The following is a 27,253-nucleotide window of genomic DNA, read 5'->3' on the forward strand; positions in this document are numbered from 1 at the left end:
AGTTCAATCCTGAGAAAACCTCAGTTCAACTGATGGAGTGTCCCTAAGGTAATGTTTCCTGTTAGAGGACTCCCACATCAGGCAGGAATGGACAAGCTCAAGCACCCCCACCTTGCCCAGTGACTGGCCTAGGAGAGTGGGTGTCAGCACTCACGGACATGCACCTAGTTCTTCCTTTCCCTGAAGTGGCTGCTCATCTCCCAGGGTGTGGATGTGCCATAATTTGTGCAGCCATCCCCCTCCAAGCTACGTTCACTTTGCTTCCAGTTGTTTGACACTAAGAACAATGCTGCAATTAATAGGAGACATCAGAAATGCCAAGGATGGAATGTGAAGCAGGCAGGCTGTGAATTCCTTGGAGGAAGTTTGCAGGAAGCTTCTTTGTATGTGGTCTTCCTGAATTTTCTCCTTCTCTAGGAGCAGGAAACATTCAGGCCACTCAGCTGCTCTCAGCCCACTGGAGGCCAGGGAGAGCGGACATATTTTGGTGGGGCCCATACCAAACCTCCACTGAGAGGCTCAGGAATCTCAAAGTAAGAACCTCCCCACGATCTGCAGTTCTCCAGTCTTATCTCCCAAAAGAGAAAGCCCTGCTCTCTGGGAAACCAGAGAAAACCAATGGAGGGCTTTCTCCGCGAAGACCCCCACAGAAAGCAAACCTCACCTGTGCCCAGCAGTCTGTAGATCCTAGCGGCCAAGTGGAGGAAAGACAATCTCAGGCTCCATGTTTCCAGAATCTGTTCCAAGTCCATCTAATAACGTAATGCACTCCTAGGAAAACTACCTAGAATGTAGATTCCAAGCAAAACTGTTCTTTTGTCAATTTAAAGTAGAAATGTGATGACACAAAACCAGTTAAAAACTGACACAAAACCAAATTAACTTAAAATCTGGTGTAATGAACTGAAAAAACTTAATGGAAAACCATTCAGCTCCCTGCCTTCCTTACTGAGGTCAACTTAGTGCAGGGCTGGGAGAGAAAATGAGTATGAAACGGGCTGTGCTTCCAAACATTTCAACTGAGAAGCGCTTTGTAACTAATAAGGACAGAATCAAAGAATTACCCCTTAGCGGCTTCTACTATATGGTGGTCACGAATTTTAGGCATCCTAGGATAAACACACATTAAAACATACCACTCTAGGGGCACCTGAGTGGCGCAGTCAGTTAAGTGTCCAACTCTTGGTTTCAGCTCAGGTCATGATCTTAGGGTCCTCAGATGGAGCCCTGCATGGGGCTCTGTGCTCAGCATGGAGTCTGCTTGTCCCTCTTCCTCTGCTCCTCCCCCTGCTCACTCTCTCTCCATCTATCTCTATAGCGAATAAATAAAATATTTTAAAAAAAATGCCACTCTAATTGTATACCTACTGTAAGAATTTTGTAATTTTCAAATTATTCTTTTAATAATGCATATTCTACTCTTTCTTTTCTATGCCACTTCTCTGCATATTTTGTGATTTTTAAGCCTTTCACCCAGCAGATTACCCTACAGAACACTAGTCATTTTTAGGACGGTAATATCAGTTAGTCATTACTCTTTGGTTAACCAACTTTGTTGAAACACAGCAGAATGGTCAAATTTACCATATACACATATGCTATTTTAATACCACTGTACATTTAATGCTATCCCTAAAAATGTTCAATATTGATCTCATAATACAGGATACTACTACTGTGTATTCACAATGGGTGCTGACAGGCCCCTCAACCAGGGACGGTGAGCATGGCAGAGAGTACTGTGCCATCTTGGGTAATGAGCACATGCGCTGCCAGGCACGCTTATCCAATGGGCACTCCACTGCACCTCTCTACTTAGAGCAGTCTGTCAACATGGGGTATCCCCCTTTTGGCCTATGTTATGTTCCAGCAAGCAATTCTGACCAAAAAAGATGTACATTGACAGTATGGTAACTGCTACAAATAAACAAGGACAAGCATTATTTTAGGTGCTGAGATGAAAGTGTATGACAGCAGAGTATGTCCTCAAAGCAACAGTCATGGAACAAGGGTAGAGATCAACAGGAAATCACATTGGTGAAAGACTTTCATTATTATGAAGGCATTGTAAACATTACTGCAGCCTGGGGCAAATGACAAGATTTTTTGACAGATAGGTGGCATTTCATGATTTAGCGGTATAAGGGGGGAAAAAAAAATGGAAGGGGAAGTGGCAATGTTAGACATCAGAATCATCTCTCCAGAGGGCCTCTGCTATAACCGTAACCACGATCACCCTCATCTGGTGTCACCCCCATTCCATCTTAGAAGCATGTCTTCCCTTCCTCCTATGCTCCCTCCCATGTCACACGTCTCTATATCCCTCAAATTATAGAGGGAAAGAAAGAGAAGAAAGAAGGAAAATAAAATATCACCTTTTATTTTCTCAGGCACACAAGTGATCTGGGATGTCAAATATCAAGAGATTTTACTGATTCACCCTTTGAGTTATCTATTTTAAATCTTCAGCTACCATAGAAAATAGTTTGCAGCAATCACTTAGCAATTCCAAAGTACCAAGTTATAATTTAGTTGTGAAATAAATTAACAGTTAATGTTCAATATGCACAGTTACCAGAACTCCTGAGTTTCAAATATCCTGTGGAACGGGTGATTCCTCTCCCTTCTTTAAAGGCTTTTAAACTTAAAGAGATGACCTTTAAAAAAATATATCCTAAATAGCTGATTACAACAGAAATCAGCAATGTCCAACCTAAACACCAAATCCTGTTATTTTGACCATTGTTCTGAAACAAAATTTATCACCAAAGTCATCAACCCAGATCGGTCTCACTGTCCCTGAGGTCCTCCTGAACCTTTCTTATTCTCTGCAAACACCACTTGGATTTGAATAACGTGCATTTACCATGCATTTAAGGACTGACCTGTATCATCCTAACACATACCTATCCCCTTTCTCAAGCTAGTCCCACAAATGCGGACGTAAGTAAGCCATAGCACCTTCCCCAAGAACAGTCCAAATCAGCACTGCACATTAACACACACAGAAATGCTGGGACATGCTGGTGGTGAGACCATTGAGCTCAGTTACAGCAAGGTAAGTAAGAGTAACTACTGAACTGAACTTCTCAAGGAGGGAAATGTCTTAAGGAGTCATACATTTGACCCTACCAAAGGAAAGTCATCTTAGACAGGTTTGCAGTTGGTTATAAAGTACATAAAACAAGACTATGGCAGGCTCGGAACAAATCTACCCAGTCCCTTTTGAACACAAAGTAAAAACACGTGTTCTAATGACAGAGATTTGGTTCTATTATTTTCATAAACCAACGAGTACAGATTTCAAGTTATTTCACAAATCAGATGATCAAATGAAAATGGACGTGAAAGCACTTAGTAAATTATTATGTACACATTTTTAAAACGATGTGCTGTTTAAAAATAATTTACATGATAAAATTTGGCAAAGAGTAAACAAATCATTAACAATAAACCAAAAAAGTACGGAAAACTAAAAGAAAGGCCCAAAGAATTAAAAACAGAATCTTTCATCATATTGAGAAATTAGGTACGTTGTATGATTTTTAAAATGTTCATAAAGCAACTTTATACTGCTGTTTGAAAAATCAAAACATTTTATTTTAAAAATATACACTCTAGAACTGGAGGCATTATTTGGGCAACATACAAGGATCTTGTTAAATTTGCTGCTGCCATAAATCTGGGATGCAAGCTTAAAGATGGAGTGAATAAGGCATGGCAATGCTTCATACAGTTTATAGAGAACACATCCAAAATCCAGTAACCAAATTCAGCTATCAAACAGCATGAATATAGTGGATTGTTGTTTACTTGGGAGGCTGGGAAATAATGAAGCAAAGGAAAATTGCAGCTTTAGATTAGTATTTTAGAAATAGCAAACCCATACTATTTTAAGTAAAAATGGATGATTTTATTATATAAAATTATGATTGGCAGAATACAGAAAAATTATTTCTCTTCTACCTTTACATATTTATTTTAAGTATGAAGTAAAATGCAACAATTGGAAGAACTCATTACAAACTACTAAAAGGTATTTATTCATTTGGTGAAATTATTCAAGTTACAAAATGCTAAGTAAATAAATGCACTTCAATAGACATGAAGTGTAACACAAGTCTGAAAGTAGTGATCTTAAATGATTCCTTTAACAAAAACTTATCAAAAACAAGAAACACAAGAAAAATATTGTCAAGTTAGATAGAAAAGAATAAATCAAGCATATTGTTCATTGGGATTATTAAATTAAAATTATTTTAAAAATAAAAACAAGTAATTAGGATAAAAAAAGAATAAGAATATTCTAGTACTGTATTTTTTTTCTACCAAGGAAAGAAAGAAGGATTTGGAGGCCAATTAAGTACTGCAGACCCAGCTGCTTCTTGGATCATTTGCACTGAAGTCTTGGTATAGACATGTAAATGAACTTTTCTATTATCCAAAGGTGAGAAAACAGACATGATAAAGGTAAGGAAATCGATTATAACTCCAATAAGGGAAAAAACTTACGCATTAAAATCAAATGCAATGTGTCTTTAACATAGGACTAGAATAATCTGCTCCCAAAGAATTCTTTTGCACTTTAGTGAATCAGGGAAAAGGTTTTACCCTCATGAAAGGGCAAATGGGAGTTCTCTGATAAGGTGGAATCTTCATAGCCAAAAAAGAGATACCAACCAGAAAATTTGCATTCGTATCTATAATCTGGGTTGTAAAAAAAAATTAGTCATCAAGTTCACAACTAAACCATTTTAAAAATCATAAGGTGATAGATGCATAATACATATGTCATATGAATCATATGCCAAATTATTGTATGATATACTCCTAAGTGCTATTAATAAATATACTCAATTCATGCTACAAGAGAAAGAATTGAGACTTAATTTCACATTTCAGAATTCCTGAGTCTTATCAGAGAAAAACAAGTACCAAAAAACAAACAAAATAAACCCACTTTATAGTAGGGTAAATAATACAAATTTGGGCATTAACAGTGTATTTCTAGTTTTAAAGCTGACGACTATGGGGACAAATATATTTGTAACTCAGTGGACTGATAAACATGATTTTAAAGCTTAGTTTTTTTAAAAGGCGATTTGATCAAACAAGGCCACCTGAGTGACATCTTCAATGATGGTAAATCCATCATTTTAAAGGATTAGATCTTTTATCTCAAAGCCTAATGATGAATATAAAAGGAAAAAGAAGTTTATTTTACTAAAACTTTTTAGTAAGACTGCAATGGGACAGCCCTTTGATGAAAGATCTGAGGAGAGTAAAGCCAATGTAATGGAATTAGAGCATGGGTTCTAATTTGAGCCACTGCCCAATAATTTCCCTTTTACTTTGCATATTCCACAGTGAAAATAAAAAGGTATCTTAAGAGCACTTCAGTCCCACAATGTAGGATTTAAGCTTGTGTGAACAGGTGTAAATGGTCCTGCAATGATGCTTGCAAAAATACATTCAACTGAAAGTTAATGTCTATATTTTAACTCATAAGGAAAAGGGAAGCAAAGTGGTCCTACTTAAAAAACAAAGAAACACTATCTTTTCTGAAAAGGATAAAGAACATCTAAATAATATCATACATTTAAAATTACATACTCTTACTCATCATTATAAGTAGGGAAGATGCTTACAACTTTTCATGGACTTTATAAATAAAGACACTAAGCAGAAAAATATTTGGGTTATTTCTCTGTTCATAAGTACCCAGAAAGAAAACAATTAAAAAACACTAAAGTGCAGACCTATAGGCCACAGAGGGCATAGTAAATGATAAAGAGGTGCAGCCCAAATTTGCATCTACATGTACACTTACATATCCAGAAAACAATTCTTCCTTTAAAAAAATTGTGCAATTTAAAAACTAGTCAGTTTTGTTTGTGCCGTATACAATTAGAACTTGTCTCTGCCCACTGGTAAGGTGACCACTAGACCTTGGACAGCACACTAGCTCTTGACAATCATACATTTCATCAGTCATACAATATTGATTCCACCTCCAGAAAACGTTAGGGTCCTCTTGTTGTAGAATGAAGAGCCACTGGTATTTGGTTGATTGCCTTTAACCAGAGAGGTTTTCAGTTCCATTTCACAAGCTACAATAGCTGCATTCAATTCCACTTGAGCTCGATGAACTACATAAAACATGAGGCCTATACTTATAATAATCTGTGAATAAAAATAAAACATTACAGTTAACAATATTTTACATGGGGGAAAAAGGGAGAAATAAACCCGGTAAATATTTAGCTTAGAAATATCTCAAATAGGATGTTTCTCAGATATGGTCAGATAAGAATTTTAAATAGATTATACACAGTTGCCATCCATTCTTTCCTTGGCTTCGTCTATTGAGAGTAGAGGGCTAAAATCTGTAAGTCATCAACACAGGATATCAGGTTAACACAAGGCAAGCATACATCCCTTTTAGTCCATAAACATGATGTTTACTTGATACAAGTCAAACTTGTCTCTGTACCGAAAAGCTTCCTTCAAGGATTTAAAAAAAAAAAAAAAGTCTACAACAGAGGTCTGACAACTAAATCTTAATTTAATTAATGTAGTATATCTTTGCATGACCATAAATGTCTACAGGTATTCCTAAGTCCGCTTAGAGAGAAGCACTACCATTTGCAAATGAACTATCTGGTGCAGCTAAAATGTAAAATATCAAGAACCACTTAAAAAATGAAATGCCAATAAACTTCAAAATAAACTAACAAGAGACCATGAACATGAAATTGTTTGTGCTTAGGGAAAAACAAAACAAAGGAAAACATGGTGATTGAGAAAAAAAATGCCCATCAAAGAGATGCTAGAAAAAGCACTGACATGAAAGTCAGGTGCTAGTCTTGGTTTAGCCACTCAACTAGTCATGTGATTTCACATTGTTATGTGGGGCTTCTGCTACTCTCCAATAGGAAGCTGTGGCCCCTCTTTATGTGTTAAGATGCTTTAACATTCTATATACAGTTCATTAAAATGTCTAGGCGGTACACATCTTCTAACTTCATTTGTAAATCAGTTCTTCAGAGTTTGGAGCAAATAGTCTCAGTGCAACAAGGTTAGAACAGGTGACCTTTAATGTCTCAGTAAGTTTCAAAGGCTGATCTATCCACAGTGACCCTAAGATATAATACTGTTTCAATTAAGCCTATGCATAATTTTAGCAGTTTTGTGGGAAAAATATTCTAAATATAAGCATTGAGGGTAGTGGGGGAAGGGCAGAGGCAGACATGTCGTGCCGGGGGTGGATTAGAGAGGGGAATTTGGAACTTGTGAAAGGGAGGCACTAGTAAATGGGTATTCATTATGCCATAGAATTCTGAACAAATTAGGTATTTTAAAGGTGGGCCTTCAAATCTTGTGTTGGTTCTATAACTATGTGAGCTCTCTTTAAAAAACAACCAAACAAACAAGATCTACTCACTGAAAACTCTCAGTCTGATACTTATCAGTGTTGTGATGACACCATGTGAAGTCATGGAAAGTACCTTAGAACTAATTTGGATGAGATGCTAAACTCTGCCTCAGACATGTTGAATTTGAGGTGCCGAACAGAGATCCAAAGCAATGCAGGGAATAGATCCAAAGCTATGGAAAGAAGGCTGGGCTCAAGATGTGTATCAGGGAGTCCTTACACAAATAAACCTAACAGCAGCCAACTCAGGAATAGGATTTGCTAAGGAGAAAAGTTTTCAGAGTAAGACCAGAAAGCTTAGGCTAGAATCATGAGGAACATCAATTCTGGGGTGAAAAGAGGAAGAGATACTGATAAATGAACCAGGCAAGCAGAAAAAAAAAAAAAAAAATCAAAATGGTAAGGGAAAAAAATGTTTTAAAAAGGCATGGTTAGCAGAATCTTAAGTTTGCTAAGAAATCGAGCTAGATGAGAACTGGAAGGTGCATCTGATTTCAACAAAGTTGGTGATGACAGTCATAGAAAGTAGGCTTAGATCTAGCAGAAAAACTTCTCAGGTTCCCACTGAGGGTGAACTAGCTACATCTCTACATGGGACTTTCCCCAGAGGCCCTTCTAGACCCAGGGCCTGGCAATTTGTACAGAGTCTTTTTCCAACACACCACCTTGGTGTAAATGTAAAAACAAAAAACAAAACAAACAACAACAACAAAAAAAACAAAAACCTGTTTTAGAAAGTTTCCCTATTAAAAAAAAGAATCAAAGACAAAAGGCATCTCTTCCACTATCCACTGGACAACAAGCTGAGAGTGTGAGCTGAACAGAGTGTTTAGTCGATTTCTTAGATGGAAATTGAGGGGTTCCCATTTGAAGGCTTCTGATTTTTCTGTTAAGCAAAAGAGATAATCTGTTGACACTGAAGAGGAACATGGGGTTAGGAATCAAAATTGTGAGGAGCTGAGATAGGTTTGCAATAGACATTGAGGCAACGGGGGAGTAGGAAGACAAAGGAAACAGTTGGGCTACGGGGCAATGTTGAGAAACCAGCAGAAGGTTTGCAACGATGAATTAAATATTACCAATCTGGCTGTATGACTTCCTGAAAACAACAGGTGCAAAGCATATCAAAACTTGGACTCATCCAGGGTTTTGGTTACTGGGTACACAGAAAAATACAGGGCATGGAAAAGAGTAACTGAATTGCGAATCCACAGAATCCAAGTTGGATTTTTGTACAAGAAATAGTTGTGCCTTCCTCTGAACATCTATTTTGTATTGTTTTAATTGTATAGACACTGGGTTCTATTTAGGTGGCTATAAAGTTCAGACGCAGATTCATGGCTTATTTCTAGCAAATATGAGAAGTCTCGTGAACACACTTACTCTACTTTCACTTAAGCTTCATCCTTTTTTGCTACGGACTTCCCCCTTCAGGATGACTTCTTTTTCCTCTTGTTTTATTCTCCTGTAAATCTTCTGCAAGCTGAATTAAATCCTTTCTGAAATATACTACGCTATAAAGTAACATCAGTAAATAAAACTGAGGCATAAATATGTCTTTACTTTCTTTGTTGTGATGGTTATTCTTGTTTTCATAAATGTCTGGGTTAAGAACTATTTGCCCTTTTCTCCTGTCTTGTATGCTAAACTTAAATTTGTCAGCTCAAACAAAGGGGTATGAAATCACTGGATTAAAAAGAAGATCCTACATTTTTAGAAGCACAACTGACAAATACATGAACTATTTTGTTCTATTATAACTCTACCAATTATAGTTCAATGATTTACTAAGATGCTCAGAAATATAAAGTATCAAATAGTGAAAATATTAGGAAACCTACTAATAATGATAAATTCTAATGACTCAAGCATAATATAAGGGGGGAGAAATATATTTCAAATGGATTATTCATTTTCAGGAAACTAGAAAAACATAAAATATACTTAAATTTATACTTAAAAAAATCTGAGAATGCAGGGTATGTTAGAATCTTATAGTACCGCAAGGTAATTAAAAACATACATTATCACGTAACCATAATGTATAAAAAGTTTAATATGTGATTAACATACTACATCAATAAAAATAAATCAACTATAATAAAAACCCTAAACCTAGGGTTCTTTAGAATATGTCTGTGTGTGTGTATATAACTTTGTAGAAAAAAAGTAAAAAAAAAAAAATTCCCTGAATATCAAAAATATTACAAAATTTTCATAAAGCAAGCCATTTAATTGATAGCTTTATTTACAGTTCAATATAAATACTCCTGGGCTCACTCTGTTTACTGAACTTGTACTACATAAGCACAGAGAAAATCAACTCTGGCTTTATTTATCATAATATTTTTAATACAATATAGTACCTTAAAAGTGGAGAATGATACACTAAATTTCTAATATGGTATCATATATTTAATAACATAACTTAAAACTAACAAGTTAAGGGATCAATAAGATGTCGGCTATCTCAGTGTTATCTGCTCAGTAAACTATGGTCCTAGTTTTGAGCATAGTTCACAGAGCCAACTCTGGTTGTTTATATCATGGTTCTACCCCTTGTAGCTATGACTTTACACAAATCGCCCTCCACTAGTGTGCTGATAAACTAGCTCGCAGAGATCAGAGGTAGGAATCTTGATTTGGAGCATCTGCCATTTTCCATGGTATAAATACCCTTGCCACGATCAATTTCAAGTTACCACTGCTGATGTCACTGAACACGAAGTTGGGAAGAGATGTATACACAATAGGCTGGAGATAATAAAAATACATACCTTCTAGCCCTTTGGTAGGGATTAAAGGAGCTTAAATATATGGCATATAAAGATCTCTAAGTTATTATCAGCATCTTACTAAGCCATCAAAAATTATGGTGATTTTATATATTGGTAAATCTCAGGAAGGACATGTAGCACAACCAAATAAATGAGTTTTTTTAACTCTTCCTGTTACAACTTAAAGGAATTGAATAAATATGTCTACACAGCTCGATTTTTCTCTCTTATCAACATTTTTTTATATGTAATCATATGTACCCTAAACTATATTACAATTCGCATGGCAATAACAATTCATTACGCTAATCTTATTTGTAATGAGATTAATTTGTAATCTTATTTGTAATAATCAAATTTGTAAATTTGTAATGGAATACTTCAGATGATTTTTATAAAGCAATACTTTCTAAAAATTATTTTGTTCTACATAAAATTGTACTGGAAAAAATTTACATTGCCAGCATAATACTCTTAAAAAATACCAATTGGAGAGTTTAATAACCTGAAGATAAGACAAAAACCCAACTCTATCAAATCTCACTAAAATTATATTCAGAAGCATAGTATTAACAATACTTCACAAAACCCAAAATAGAGTGATGACTTTGAAAATCACTGCAAAAAGAACCTTATTTTTGTCATTCCCTTTTTAAAGAGAATTTTCAGGAAGTACCAATTCAGTTCTATAAACTTCCATATATCTACACAATTAAAATGTAAATGTCAAAATACGAAGTATAATCAAAAGAACAAGGAAAGACATAAAAAGGAAAAATCTTCCTAAATTATTTTCAGTGAAATCTGTTTTAAATCAGTAATGCCATAGAAAAAGGAAATTAAAAAAAAAAAAAAAAGAAAAAAAGACAACCCTTGGCCTTAAACTCACCTGTAAACAAAAAACAAAATATCCACTAACACTCTGTTCTGCAATGACATCTTCCATTGTCCGCAGGGTGGTACCCAAGTAAGAATTCAGAAGCTGGGTAGGAAGCAGTCCAACCGAAGATGCCATCAGATAGTTGGGTAAGGAGAGATCAGTAATCTAGAAGAGCAGATTAAAGGAACTGATTCATTATTAAGTAAAATTTCAATTTTACATAAAACTGTGTGTACAAGTCTTGTTAGTAGTTTTTCCAAGGGAGCTGAAACATTTACAAAGCATTCCAATTTTCTTAAATGATTATAAAGGGAATACATGCACAATGTAGATTTAGAATGAAATTCGAGTGTAAAGAAAAAATTTAATATTCTATGATTCTCCCACTGAAAGACAATATTTGTGACTATCTTTTTTCTTCAATGTAAATAAAATGTGTACACACAGATCATTTTGTAAAAACAGTTTTGTAAGTCTTCCTTATGTTATTTAATAAATCTTCATAAGCATACTTCAGTGGCAGTGTGGTTACCGGGCTTTGAAGCCAAATAACCCCATGATGGCATGTGAGTTCTGAGAATTCAGTGAACTACTGTGCATCCGAGCATCAGTTTTTTCATCTGTAAAATGAGGGTAATAACCAACCTTACACTGTTGTTGTCGAGATCAGAAATATTTGTACAATGTGTAGCAAATGAATAGCACATGACTGACACTCAGAAAGGATAGACATTATCATTATTATGTAATTATACTACCACTGTGTGGATCTAGCTCAATATAACCATTCTTCCGCTATAGAATATTTAAATTGCTTATTGTTTGTCTATCTGTGATTATTTATTTATATTTTTATTATAAATTTTTTAAAAACTGATGAAAACCTTTGTATATTAACCTGTGTACGGGTGTCTAAAATATTCCAACAAAACTCCTCCTCTGTTATTCATATCCTTATGTGATCTTTTCCCTTAGAATGTGGTTTGGATCTGGTGCTTACTTAATAGCAAACAGCCTCTAGCAGAAGTGAGGAGATGTTACCTTCAGTATCAGGTTACAAAAAGAGTAGAACTCCATCTTTCCCTACAGCAGACAAGCCATATCCTAAAGTAGCTTGATGGAGAATGCGGTGTGGCAAGGAACTAATGTCTTAGCCTACAGCTAGCCAAGACCTGTGGCCATGTGAGTAAACCTGGAGGCAGATAATCCCTCATCCACATCTTGTCTATAGTCCTGGCCACCACTTGATTGCAGGGTTTTGAGAAAACCTAAGTCAGAAGCACCTGGCTATGCTGCACAGAATTCCCAACCCACAGAAACTGGGAGCTAATAAATGCTTGCTTTTATTTTATTTATTTATTTTATTTTTTAAAGTCACTCAAGTTTTGGAGTGTAACACAGGAAGAAATGACTAATGCACTATGTATCTCCATTATTTTAGGACAGATCACTAGGAATAGAATTATTGGATCCAATAGTAAAGCCTGTTTTTCCAAAAAGTTCACACTGATTTATGTATCTATCAATACATAATCCATGAATGTGTGTTTCGTCATACTCTTACCAACTCTAAGTATTAAATTTCAATCTTTCCTAGTCTGATGGAGCAAAATTGGTATTTCATGATTGTTTATCTTACACATTTTAATTTTTTATATTACTTTTAAATATACATTTTCTTATTTGCATTTCTTTATGGCTTTCCTTGTTCATGTTTGTCCATTTTTATTGGAATGTTAAATTTTTTAATTTATTCGTAAGAGTTCTATAAATAGTAAGGGCAACCTTTGTCTATTATACTTGGCAAATATTTCCCACTATTTACTCTAATAATAATAATATAATATATATAATATATAATATATAATATTATAGTATAGTATAAATATATTCCACTAAAATATTTTCCAAATATTTTCCACTAATGTCCCTTATATTTTATGTTTTGACATACACATTTCAAAATTTTTATATAATCAAATATTATCAATCTTTTCCTCTGATTCTTTTCCTTTTTTTTTTCTTTAGCTTTAGGTCTTTTTAGGTTTGTTTTTTTTTTTTTTTAAGATTTTATTTATTTGTCACAAAGAGAGAGAGCACAAACAGGCAGAGTGGAGGTAGAGGAAGAAGGGCTCCCTGCTGAGCAAGGAACCCTGATGTGGGACTCAAACCTAAGACCTGGGATCACAACTGGAGCTGAAGGGAGCCACTTGATCGACTGAGCCACCCAGGTGTCCCAGATCCTTTTTTTTTTTTAACGTGTATTTCTTTTCTGATTCTATTTTCCTTTTTAACATTTACCACTTATCCCTTCTGGAATTAAAGATAAGGATATAGCCTATTCCTCCCCTTCTCCAAGAGCCAATTTCCCTAGCAATACTTACTGAATAATCAATAACTTCTCCTATGATTTGCGATGTTTACTTGTTACAAATAAAGTAATTATATATAAAGAGTCTATCTGGGGCTCTAATAATCTCCACTGACATCTTAAATCTTGTATTGAAACCAAATTGTTGCAAAGACTATCAGTTAATATCTGACAAAGAATTCCCTATCCTGCAAATCCTTTCATTACTCTTCTTATAAAACTGCCATAACTATTCATACCTATTTGTTTTTAGAGATAAGTTTTAGGATCATTCTGTCACTCAAAAGAAAAAATCAGTACATTTTATATTGGGACTATGGTAAATTTATAAATTAATCTGGATAGAACTGAAATCCCCACAATATTCAATATTCTTATCCAGAATGTATCTGTAATTACTCAAAATCTTTACATCTCTTACTAAGTTTGATGGTTTTATTTATATAATACATTTCTTATTCATGTACCTTTAAGCATTTGTGGTTTTGTTGTTGCTAGTGCTATTAATTTTGGAAAATAACTTTTCTATATATCCCCATCTAGGTTTACTAGTATGCAAGAAAATTATTGGACACTTTATTAAACTTTTTGGGGGGGCTGATGTTAAGATCTGGTATTTTAAGAGTAACCTACAGTTATTCTAACTACACTCTAATCTAATCATGTAAGCCCTATTTTCAGTAAAGCTACATTCATCTCCACTCACAGATGATTAACTCGAGATACAGCACTGCTGGTTTGGAAAGAATACTACTGCGACTGGTTAACAGTTTAACTCAGCAACTGTTGGCTCCAGACTGCCCATGCAAGATGTTCTGGTTGGTGCCTGCAAGAGACGGAAGGTAAGATACAACTCCTACCTCAAAGGGTTTACACTCTGACAAAGACACATCAACTACCTCAAAAACAGGCAGTAAGGGATTCTTGAGAAGGACTACGTGTAGAGTGTTAAAGAGTAATCAGGGATTAATATTAGCTGCAGGAATAGGGGCCAAAGGGCAACCATGTGGAAAAAGAGGCATTTGAAATGGACTCTGAAAGCCAAATACGGGTTTGGCAAGCAGAGACAGGTGGGATGAGGAAGCTAAGGTGTTCTAAGAAGGGAGAGACTGAACAGGGACAATAGGGCACAGGATGTACCAGTGAGGTTGGCAATGGGGTCTGGATTGTTTAGAGCACACGCAAGGGAATCCTATACAGGACAAGGCCTTAGGGTGATACTTGTTAGGGGCCTGGGATGAAAAGGGAAACAAGTCTGTACCTAGTAGAAAAGCACTAGAGAGTCTAGTCAAGAAATGAGGTCAATGAGAGGAAGAAAGGCTCCTCTGTCAGTTTGGGGTAGTTTATAGAAGGGGCCACTCTTTAGAATAAATATGTCAAAAGTATAAAATGAGTACATATGACAAAAAATGAATTATAAAAATTACTGCAGTTAATAATAAAACATTACAGGTTTTGGAGGCTGTTAATCTTTAAAGTAAATATTTCATTTCCAAAATGTCAGAATGCAAAGCTTCAGTCCATAGTCTTTAAATGTAATGAAATTTCTCCAAGTAAAACATAAAATTGACATTCACATGGAAATCAGGAATATCCAAATGGCGATATTAAGAACTGATCTCATAAATGTGAAATAACTCTACAACTCAACTCTTTAACAAGACCTTTGTCCAAAGGAGAAATCAAATATCACCAAACCTTTTATGACAGAACCTCATCCTAGGGAAAAAGCAAGTGTTACTGTTTATACATATACCCTTTCTGAAAAGCTGTGTATCAAAAGAAAGTAAAAAACTAATTTTGGCTAACTGTTTTAAACACTTACACTGGAGTGTCCAGTAATTTAACCAGTACAGCAACACAATCACATACACACACATTTTTCAGCTAGTACTAACTTTATTAAGATAAACAGTTCCAAATTATTCCAATACACCACTTCCTGCATGCTAAGGTCCTATTCAGAAACTGTACCTGGCTCCATTCTTTGAAAAACGTAATAAATTTAGAATACTTATTCCCAAAAGACCTATCCAAGCTTCTCTTCCCAATAAGTTCTCACCCATCAACTTCTTAAAAATCTGTCTGCTTGTCCTTCTTGCTGCAAAGACATTAAATGTGAGCGCAGAATATTATCATTGGAGTTTCTGCCTACAACGTCCTGGGATCTTAGCTCAAGATTGTTTTCCTACTCCAAAGAACTCCTAGAAATCTCAGCCTACGATGTCATTGCTGTCTTGTTGCTCAGTCTCTGTGATTATAGAACTCGAGAAAGAGTTTCAGGGATGGTGTTACCTTGATTGCCATCCTCCCATGCTGTTAATACTCTAGAAGCACCATAGAGGCATATACATTCTCAGTCCTAGACGTACTGTGCTTTCCTTGGAGATGGAATTCATTTCTCTGGGCTTGTATGGGTTAATGTAGGACATGACCTTATACCAAATAAATCCTGAAAACAAAGAGCCCATTCAAGGGGCTGGGGGGGGGGGGGCGGCGACAAAAGAAGACAAAGAAGACGAAGAGAAAAAGAAAAGGAAAAATGCTTAACTCAGAAGACCTAGAGCTGACTGATCTTTGGGGCAGACAGTAAGAGAACTTCTATCTTCAGACGGATCACTCAGATGCTCCCGAAACCCGAGGCCTGTTGTCCTCTACTGCACAGCACAAAATTCAGCTCACCAGGCAACCCCTCCACTTTCTGAGTTTCCAGCTGCTTATATAATGGCTTTACTGGATTTTCTGGATTTAATTTAATCCACTAAGAAACTATGTAATTTTTACACAGAATACCTTGACATAGACCTAATGAAGAATATAAAGAGGATCTATCTGTGTTTAAAAGAACTCAGATTAAAAAAACAAAAAACAAACAAACAAAAAAAACAAAACACACACACACACACACAAAGAACTCGGATTTTATCCACAGTTTTATGAATCTAATATTAGTTTCAGCAAATTATACTTTCCTAAATTTTCTTGGCTTATACAAAAACAATGCTGTTTTATTGACAAAGTTGCAATTAAGGTAAATTCCAATTAAAAATATATTTAATAATATTATATAGAAAAAAAATCATGAATCCCCAAAATAATTTTTAAGAAAGGAATGGCAAAAGGAAATGAAAATGAGTACAGTTCAATCTTTTCATCTAATTACTACTTATTGATAAACTGTGTATATACATATCCTCAAAATACTATTGATATTTCAGAAACAGTTGCAAATGGCAACTAGAGCTGACCCTTGAACACCACGGGTTTGAACTATGCAATTCCACTTACACATGGACAGTACACTCTGCACATGTATTTCTCTTATGATTTTCTTAATGGCATTGTCTTTTCTCTAGCTTAGTTTATTGTAAGAAAACAGTAGGTAATGTTATTTGTATACAATAACATACAAAATATTTGTGTATTGACTGCTTATGCTATCAGTAAGGCTTCTGGTCAACACTAGGCTAAAGTTTTTTGGGGAGTAGATTTCTGACTGAGCAGGGGTATGGTGGGGGGTCAGTACCCAACCCCTGCATTGTTCTGAGGGTCAACTATAGTTGTCACTTCCAGAAATACAAAAATTTCAAAACCAGTATAAGAAAAGACATTAACTGCCCATTTGCCCTTCCTTCTCCTTCCCTCCCCAAAATACCTCTCCCCATGTCCCCAATCTCAGTTTCCCTAGTTAGACACCTCAGAAGTCAGTCACACAGCTCATTCTTCCCTCATTCCCACGTCTACTCATCTGCCCTGTCTTTCAATGCCACTTTCTAATACCTAAGAAATCTACCTACTGTCTATTCTGTTCCCAGTCAGTCTCTCCTCTCTAGTCTGGACACGGACAGGAGACCTACCTGCACTCACCACCTATGCTAAATCCTGGAGAAATCTTTTAAAAATCTAGATCTAATCCTGCTTCACTCTTACTTCTGCCATCAGAATACGGTTCAGGTTCACTTCCACAGGCAATGCGCTTCGTGACCCCAACTCTGATTTCCTCATGCTTCATGTCACATTACGTTCCAGGCACATCAAAATTCTCTTGTTCTTAGAACACTCCTTGCTCTCTTCCTTCTGGGCCTTTGCACAATGTTCCTTCTGGCAAGGAAACTCATATCCTTCCTCCCACTCCTCTTCCTTGGGCAAAAGTCCTAAACTTTCTTTGACTACTCAGTCATGGACATCTCTAGCAAAGCTTCCCTGAGCTCCCAGGTCTGCATTAAGAACAGCTTTCAGGTTGTCTGAGAGGACACTAGGCCGTCCCCATCCCCTTCACACTAGAGAGTAACTAAAGATTTCACCACCTGTTTGCCCTTCACCTCTTTCCCAGACTAAAAATTCTGTGAAGAAAAGGACCTCTCTTGTTCTTTATTGTCTTTAGCATGATGCTTACTATATATTACGTTCTAAATACATGCTCATTGGATGATGACGATATAAACAACAAAATTGTTTATGAATGTTGAGACTTATAATAATTGTCAGTTTATAAACAGGTGAGGATGCCAAGTCCACTTGTAATCAGTTGTTCAGATATTGAGAACACCTTCACCCACCCCCCAGAAGGAAAAAATCTTAGAAATGAAAATTACCAGCAAAATTTATGCCATACTATACCTAGAATGTTATTTCCACTAGACTGTAAGCTCCTTAAAGAATCTGGGATGAACTTTGCCTTGTTCATGGTTATAACTCTAGCATTTAGAACACCAGTGGGCACAAATTCGGTAACTACCAGTTACTTACTAAGTGAATACTGAATGAAGACTAAAAGCATTTCCAGTAACCTCTAAGGTCAACCTAATGTCAAGGTTGAGACCCTCTGGCTAAGGGGCGACTGTGAAAGTACTAGGAAAAGTCTTGCTACTGGGGAGAGCAGACAAGGCAGAGGCTCGGAGAGAAGAGACCCAACTCCAACAGCCGAAGATGCCTGCGATGTATAGGCTTCTACAGACAAAGATGGTTAGGTCAGTAAGTCTACCTACAAAGTAGAGGCCATTTTCTTATATACAGACCTTTTCATTAGTTCAGTGTACCTAAATTAGGAACTGCTTTTGATGGTTAATATTTAGGGGGTCACTGATCCATCTGAGAATCTGATTAATACACACACACACACACTAACCCTTTTCCCCAGAAAACACACACACACACATACACTTCACTGAATATACTTTCTGGAACATAAATTAAAAAGATTTTATTTGTAGAGTTGAAAAACTATAGGCTAATTACTTTTACTCACCCCCCCAAGAATTTATCAAATGCCTTCTATACATAGACCCAGCTGTCAGCAGGGAAAAAGATAAAAAACCAGAAAAACCATAGTTGACTGTGTCCGTTTTATGTCATTCTATACCATTTGTAATGACCAAAATGCCCATTACAGCCAGTAAAACGTGACAAGAATCATTTATAACATTTACTCACAATGTTATATAAGGAAAACACAAGAATTCATTAATGTAAAGACTACAAAAATAAACATTAAAATGTTAATGATAGTTTTTTCTTTGTGCTTAACTGTATTTTTCCATTTTTACAATGAGCACTGCTAAACAAATACTGTTGAAATAAGTTTTAATAAAACCGATTTGCTCTTAAAGAATTTTTTAAAAATCTGGATAAAGGACAATAAGACATACTGTATGTATTATTAAGATACAGTAGGCTAAAAATACTGATCTGTGAATCGTAAGCCCACAGATGAGGCAGGAAAAACACAGAAACTAATGAGATAACTGAAGGTGCATAAAGAAGGGTAAAGTTTTGAAGAAGTCATGGCCAGTTGGACTCAGTGGCACTGTGAGGCCTAAGGGTGTGGGCTGAGATGGCATCACATTTGTTAACTTGGCCATCACATCTGCTCCTTCAGAGATAAGACTCCAAGGTCCTTCAAAACACACACTGATCTCTGTCTTGCTATTCTCTCCAAACCGTACCAGTGGCAGTGGATCAGTACACTTAAGAGTGAGAAGGAAGGACCGTCAGGTATGCTGTCACAGTGATAAGCACCATGACCCATCAACTATGTCTGACTCGATGTCTAGAGCTATAATACAGAATAAGAGTTTAGGATGAGAAAACATTTTTATAAAACATACAATCACCAAACTGTTAAAAAAAAGGGGGGGGGGGGATGTTAAATTGTTGCTCAGAACATTTGCCTTCTGAAAAGCAAACTATGAGACCTTGTCTCTCCCCTTACAAATAAGATGACTGAGGGGGCAGATCATTAAATGACTTCATCAAAGTCACACAGGAGCGGAGACAGAACTACAGGCCCCCAACGAGTCCATGAGGCTAAGGCTTTACCATACTTGTGGTCTTATGATCACCAGCCTGTCAAAAACTTTAACTGTAAAATCAATTTCAGTTTGTGAACTAAACTACTAAAACTTTTCTTTCTCTTGATTACTCAGTGCAAACCTGAGGAAAATTCATTCCTTAAATAAGCTCCAAGTTCGTCTTTAATCACATTTTGCTGTCATTTAGTTAGTATATCAGTTTCACAGCTCCCTGCCCCTCCCCAAACCAACAGAAAATCTTTCAGTTGCTTTTTTTAACCTATTGTGGGCTCATAAAAATAGCTAAAGTAATTAATAGTTTGCTAACACATAATTCTTTAAAATGGTTCCACTGAAAAGAGAGCCAGGGTGATAGGGACAGGCCTTGCACTTTCAAATTTACTCATTTCTATTTTGTGTACATTCTACTCACAGTACCCATGTACTTACTGCTTTTGTTTTCAAAAAGATAATTTTGTTAAATACAAAGGTAAGTAAGCTATACAGGAGAGCTTAGCAGCTTTAGGCTTAATGGCTGTTTTATTAGAGTCACTGCTGAAGTCCTAATGCAAACTTTTCCTATAGTACCAGGCAAGACATAGCCTAAGTTTTGCAGCCCATGGGGTTTCTGAAAAAGGAAAGGAAAAAGGGAAACCTGAATTTTCAAAGCTACAGACAAGATTTGCTGTTTGAATCAGAAATATCGTGTCTGTTTCCTAGAATGCTGAGGATTAAAGTGAACACATCAAAGAGCATTTAGTAATTGAGGAATGGCAAGAGGCAGGGTACAGAAGTATCTATGCTGTGAGGGTTTGGAATTTATCCTGAGGGGAAAAGAAAACCCATTTGAGAGTTTCCTGCAGGGGAATAACAAGATCAGATTTACATATCAGAAAGAACTTTCTGGAGAGAGAAAAAAATGGAACTCCTTGGCTCAGCGGCAAGGAGACCAGGTGGGAGGCTGGCCGAGACACCTGAACCAGAGTGATGGTAGGGGGTCACACAGACGTGTTCGGGAGTCAGGATCCATAGGGTGTGGATGATTCCTTGTGGGGGATGAGAGAGAAAGGAGGTAATCAAATGACAGTGTCATGAAGACTGCTACCAGACAGCCCAGTTCTAGCTCCTTCCAGGCATCTGCGTGACTCTTTTTAAGTTACCACTGGCCGGGTAACTCGTTCAGGCCAGTAAAAAGTGAGATGATTTCCAGATGAAAGCTTTAAAATTCACCACATCCCAGTAACCAAGTAAAAGACGGTGGCTCTGTCAGCCTGGATCCCAGGGTAAAAGGGATCTAACGCAAAGGTTCCCTGCCCCTTCCCCAAACCACGCTGACCTGAATCTGTGTCAACAGGTAAGCAAACCTCTACTTCCCAGCTCACTGAGATTTAGGGGTTTCTACTACAGCATAACTTAACCTGTCCTGACTGGAGCTGTAAGAAATGCTCATCCTAGACGAGTGTCCAGATAAGAACAATACTGAGAAAAACGCACAAACTGTAAGTCTGTAAATCTGTCTTCATCGGCAGATGTCTTCATAGGCAGATGTCTTCACAGGCAGCTACAGGTACAAGATTACATTAAAAACAGCGAGCTTTAACTACTTCCCAGCCCAAAAAAACAGGTGCATTTTTTTTTAAAGGAAAAAATTTAAATATGTACTTGGGGGAAATTATATTTCTTATGATCTAATAATTGATACTATGAGATGTATGGACTTTTTTCTTATTTCAACAGTTTCAAAATTGGGTAGTGTCCATTTGCCTATCCCTTTTTAGAGCACATGGAAAAAGCAAAGAAATATGGTTAATAAAAGACACAAAGCAAAGGAGAGCCCCTTTCCTTCTATATTTTAACCTTTACAGTCATCTCCTGTCTCTAAAATGTAAATACCACTACATGCACCACTAATAATGATAATGACTGCTAACAATGGCAGAATTGACTATGTGCCAGGCAATACTTGAAGTCTTCACTACACCAGGTTTTTTTAAGATTTTATTTATTTATTTGACAGAGAGAGAGATATCACAAGTAGGCAGAGAGGCAGGCAGAGAGAGGAAGGGAAGCAGGCTCCCTGCTGAGCAGAGAGCCCATTGCGGGGCTCGATCCCCATGACCCAGCCTAAAGCAGAGGCTTTAACCCACTGAGCCACCCAGGTGCCCCTACACCAGCTTATTTAACTCTCATAACTCAGCATGGACTAATCAAGGACTATTTCTAAAGCCTATGCCTCTCATGATCACTACACCTCACTTCCTCTTTAAGGTAACTCAGATAAACTTCTTTAATCAAGGGCATTACGAAAATGATTTTCTTTTTTTTTTTTTAAATATTTCATTCATTCATTTGACAGACAAGAGATCACAAGTAGGCAGAGAGTAGGCAGAGAGGAGGAAGCAGGCCCCCTGCCGAGCAGAGAGCCCGATGTGGGGCTCCATCCCAGGACCCTGAGATCATGACCTGAGCTGAAGGCAGAGGATTAACCCACTGAGCCACCCAGGCGCCCCCGAAAATGATTTCCTTAATGGAATAGAAGTGGGGTGGCGGGGAGATCTTTTAAAAGATGGGAAGAAAAGAAGAAAACATAAATATGCCTGGAAAGTGAGTAGCTGTGGGCAGTCAGAGGGGTATGGGGATAGAAAGGGTGGAGGTAGAATGAAGTTTTAGAGCAGAAAAAAGAAAGTCAGACTAAAACAAAAATCAGACGAAACTAAACTTTCTTTTCACCCACATACCCTGGGTGAATTTAGTAAACTGTTTTGGTTGAAAGAGCTAATAAGCAGATTGTTAAGAAGAAAAAAATAAAATGTAACAGACTCTGTTTACTGGCTCTACAAGCCACTCTACTTACAGCTATGAATATGAGTATTAGTGTGACACATATTATCACCCATCCTGCTGTCAAACCACAGCTTCCATTTGCTAGGTAAGTGACCCCGAACAAGTCCCTGGAAGGCTAAGCCTCTGTTTCTTCCTCAGTAAAATTAACTAATAATGAGACCATTTTCCTTTTTTTTTTTTCCTTCTTTACTCTTGACCCCACAGCACCAACTTGAGTTGCCTCTTGTCAAGTGCGGTTTCAACTATATAATTACCTTAAGTTATTTCCAAGCACAAAGTAAAACTTCTAATTCACATATTTAATATGTTAAAAACATTTTTTAAAAACTGTCTCACTTATTTTTCATGATTTTATTCACTGATTTTAGAGAGAGAGGAGGGGAAGAGGGTGAGGGAGCAAGAATCAAGCAGATTCCCTGCTGAGTACGGAACAGGACATGGAGCTCGGGGCCAGGATCCTGAGATCAGGACCTGAGCCAAAACCCAAAAACTGAACACTTAACTGAATGAGCCACCCAGGCTCTCCAAAACTGTCTTATTTTTAATTAAACATATATAATGAGTCCTTACTATATACCCAGGACTACAGCAGCTATTAAATATACAGTGGACCATAGTGAGTGCTGCGAACTGTGTGAAAACCTGGCGATTCACAGACCTGTACCCCTGGGGATAAAAATACATTATATGTTTATTTAAAAAAATTTTTTTTCTTTAAATATACAATGAAGAAATAGAGCCATGGGTTGAGACCCTATCCTCAAGCCATAGTGCAGACTTCTACTTTATCATTTATTTAGTACCCAGGTGACCCTGGGTAATAACAATGGTAATGGTGACCAAAAAGAACACATATTTGCTAAGCCAGGCTCTACTGCAGGTATTTATCTTATGAAATTATCTGAATGATCCTATGAAGTAGGAACCATTTCTCTTCCCATTTTGCAAATAAGGAGCTGACCAGAGAGGACAAGCAACCTGACCAAGGTCAATAGATTCGATGCAGAGAGTAGAGCACTAGTCCTATGCTCCAAGCTGTTAAACAAGTCTACACTATATGCATAAATACATTCTGCAGAGCTGGTTTAAAGATTAGAAATAATATTTGGAAAGAGCTTAGGGTAGTAAGCACACAGTAAGTGAACAAGAAAAGGCACAAGGATACAAGCTATACTGGAGAACAAAGCAAATATTCAGGTTCCTTAGTCCCAACTCTCTTCCAAAGTCTTAGAAAACTTGATCTATTTTACCCAAGGCTGGATCAAAGTTCATGTTTATACTTAATACTATAAGTTGTTGTGAAATGGAAAAATTTAAGGCAAAAAACTACCAAACCACCATAAACACCAAAACTTCTCTCTACCTAAAAAGACAGTTACCTATTTCCATGCCTCCATAAGCCTCATTCTAGTCGTTGCTGCTGTTGATTAATATCAACATGAGACTTGCAAAAGGCACTTAAAAGAAAGAGAAAAATTAAAAATTCTTAATTTCATCACAAAAATGGTTAAGTTGGTAGAATTATTATTTTTTTTTTAGATAAACTGCTAGTTTATTCAAATTGTTTATCCTGGTGGTTACGGCTTGTTAGAGTTATATATTGGTTTGAAAGCAATTCGTGGTGATAAAAATTATTCAAACTAATGAATAAGGAGATATTTGGGCTTTAAAAGGATACCACACTCCTAAAAATACCAATCTTTACCTTTTAGGAATCAGTGGTTGGAATTATTCTTAATACAAAACAAAACGAGAAAGTTTCTAAAGACTAACAATATTTTGAAAACAATACAATGTATCAGAATCACTAACATAACATACCTATTATGAAATGTTTATACACCTATATATGTATATGTACATACATATATAGATGTACATACCTATATACCTATACCTATGGTTTTGAGCGCTGCATCTCTTTACTTCCATATCACAGTTTTATTTAAGTCAAGCTGAAGGGCTGAGTTCCTGAAAATCGCTGTATGAACCCTTTGTAGTTTACAATCATTGACTCTGGGGAACTCAGTCATCTAGTTCAATGCCTTCGCCTTAGAAAAGAGGAAAGCAAGGACACATAGGGTTAATGATGTGGTCCAAGACAAGAAGTTTGTAAAGACCTCATTCCCTTCTTCCAGGCAGATGGTCTCTTCCACCAGCAGTATTTCTACTCCTCAATCAGTTGCAACGAGCTAGAGAAAATTAAATAAATAAATAATACAAGGCAAAAAAGAGTGTAGAAGGTGTGTATAAAGAAAAATATATGCTTACTAAGCAAAAGATTATCTGTCCTATTTTGTTTTATTCCCTACCTAATGATTTCAAATTGCAGTTCCTCCAAAGAAAAATAAACACGAGGATTTCCCCCTTTTGCACTGTATTAAAGCAAATTACTTTGTGAAGAACAGGCCTATTAAAGTTTTAGGAGACTATAATATGGAGTCGGAAGCTACCCCTCCCACTGTTTACCCAAACACTTCCTTCAGCCCCACGTCGTTAAAAACTTGAGTTAAAACCTTGGATGCATTTTTGCAGGCGAGAGAGCTAGGAATGTGAAGCCTTCACTCCCTGACTGTTGCCAAAGCTGCTACAGAAATAAGATGACAAATGTTTAAAACGGATATTTTCATCCATCTCCCCTCGAAGTTAAAAGGGCTCTTCATTTTTAGTCACACTCATATGCCAAAAAAGAGTAGTTCTTTCTCTACCACGTCTGAGGCCCCGATTTAAGATTTGTTTTATTTGTATGAGATTTCTCAGCGTGCGACACAAAGTGATTCTAACTCCTGTTGTCAATGTCACTTCTCTGCTGGCATTTATCTGATGGAGCGCCCTCCCAGGGCCGTCACAAGACCGCTAGAAACAGTCTTGGAAAGGGATGGGGGACAGCGGGACACCACTCACCGAGAACACTGCATTCTGAAGCCCAAAAGGTATGGGGGTCAGTCTGGCCAGCGCCACCACTTTCAGGCCGCTTCCTCCCTCCACGACGCGAATAACGGCGCTCAGTTTCTCGCTGCTCTGGATCCTGGCGGCCACCCAGGCAGTGAGCAGCCGCTTGCAGACCACATGGGCGATGAAGGTGCCGATGAGGACGCCCACCACCATCAGTCCCATGCCCAGCACGAAGCCGTACAGGTAGCCGGCGGCCACGTTGAGCACGATGTAGCCCCAACCGCAGGGGAACGAAACCACGATGAAGCCCACGACGAAGAGCAGGACTCCCAGCAGCGAGTCGAGGCTCTCCACCCAGAGCAGGAGGTGCTGTAGGTAGCGGCGGACCAGGGCCAGGGAAGCGAAGCACAGCGCGGCCAGCACACACACCAGCACGAGGCTCCGGCACCAACAGGTGCTGCCGAGGCAGCAGCAGCGCCAGTTTCTCACCTCCGCCACGCCGACCACCACGCTGCCGCCGCCGCCGCTCCCGGGGCAGCCCGCCAAGGCCCCGCCCGGCGCCGGCAGCTCCGAGGCCGCTGGCGGACCGTGGCGCTCCAGATAGGCGCCGAGCAGGGCGCCCGAGGCAGCAGCCGCCGCCGCCGCCGCGCTCGCCCCGCCTCCGCGGGGGAGGCGATCGGCCGCGTCGTCCCCGCCCGCTGCCCGCGGCAGGGCCCAGCGGGCCGGCGGCTCGGTTCGGCCCTGGAGGGCGGCGTGCTGCAGGAGCCGGGGGAGTGCCTGGAGCAGGCTCCCGCCAGGACTCCACATGCCTCGGCCGGCGCTGGCCCTCAGCCAGCCAGCCCCTCCGCCGCGGCGCCTATCAGGCAGCGGCCCTTCATGGCGCCCGGTACGCCCTGCCTCGACTCCCTGCGTCCGCTCGGGGGGCAGGAGAGGGCCCGGGGTAAGGGCGAGGACTCAGAGGCGGGGAGGGACGGGTCCGACCGAGAGTGAGAAAACTCTGGACCCAGCACCGGCCGGGCCCGCCCCTTTTCGGCCAGAGAGGGTGGGGGCCTCGGCGCGGGGGCGGGGCCTAGCGTGAGCGGCATTCTGGCCCCGCCCCCCCGACGCACAGTCGGGCAAGCGGCGGGGATGGTGAGGAGGGGGCCGGTGGCGGCCGCGGGGGCGGTCTCGCGCTGGGGCTGCTGAGGGGAGTTGGTGGGAGGAGAGAAGGATCCGAGGGGACGCAGGTACGGGAGAGGGAAAGAGTTGTCAGCGAAGAAGTAGAGAGTGCCGTGAGGGGCTGGGACCAGGCGCGCTCCCGACCTTTCCTGGCGGGCGCGCGCTTGCCTGCGTGTCAGGGCGCGCGCTCTCCCGCCGCGCGATCCTCGGACCCAGTCCCAGTCCGCCAGGCTGCTTGGATCCTTGCCCATTGGTCGTTTCTGCAGTAACCTCAGATTCAAGCGAACAGCTTGTGGGACGCTCACATCCACAGCTCTTTAGGCGACACTGGAGGAAGAAGAGTTCTTCATTTGCTTTGAGGAGAATTTGCTAATTGTTACCTCCCCAGTCCCCATGCGGGTATCCTTCTGGAGATCCTTCTGGAGATGGAGTAATTAGGTAGAAAGGCCCACCCTTGACAGAATGCCCTTTCTGACCCAGAGGTCCTTTACCAAGTGCTAGACACTTGGACTAGGGACTTCTCAAATAGATTCATGGAAAGGCTGTCAAAAGGCTTCTCGGACTCTCTTGCTGGTTTCTTATCCACCTTTCCTCTTTCTGAGT

General features: G+C 38.7%; 1 protein-coding gene across 1 annotated transcript; it reads right to left on the reverse strand.

Moving 5' to 3' along the window:
• Positions 1 to 2,359: 2,359 nt before the first annotated feature.
• On the reverse strand, positions 2,360 to 26,493 carry TMEM64 (transmembrane protein 64). Its single transcript, XM_059394833.1, has 3 exons — positions 25,502 to 26,493; positions 11,102 to 11,257; positions 2,360 to 6,183 (listed from the first exon to the last, which is right to left on the reverse strand). The coding sequence occupies exons 1-3, from the start codon at positions 26,297 to 26,299 to the stop codon at positions 5,992 to 5,994; spliced, it is 1,146 nt and encodes a 381-aa protein (XP_059250816.1). The 5' UTR covers positions 26,300 to 26,493; the 3' UTR covers positions 2,360 to 5,991.
• Positions 26,494 to 27,253: the final 760 nt, after the last annotated feature.

The sequence above is a fragment of the Mustela nigripes genome, chromosome 3 (assembly GCF_022355385.1).
Source record: "Mustela nigripes isolate SB6536 chromosome 3, MUSNIG.SB6536, whole genome shotgun sequence".
Classification (NCBI taxonomy): domain Eukaryota; kingdom Metazoa; phylum Chordata; class Mammalia; order Carnivora; family Mustelidae; genus Mustela; species Mustela nigripes.

Bases quoted from the DNA above. Each gene is read 5' to 3' on its own strand.
- TMEM64 (XM_059394833.1), bottom strand. From the start codon at position 26,299: ATGTGGAGTCCTGGCGGGAGCCTGCTCCAGGCACTCCCCCGGCTCCTG. The intron at 11,258-25,501 runs GTGAGTGGTGTC...CTGCTCTTCTAG, and splicing joins TTCAGAATGCAGTGTTCTCG to ATTACTGATCTCTCCTTACC. The intron at 6,184-11,101 runs GTGAGTTTAAGG...TTTTATTCACAG, and splicing joins ATTTTGTTTTTTGTTTACAG to ATTATTATAAGTATAGGCCT.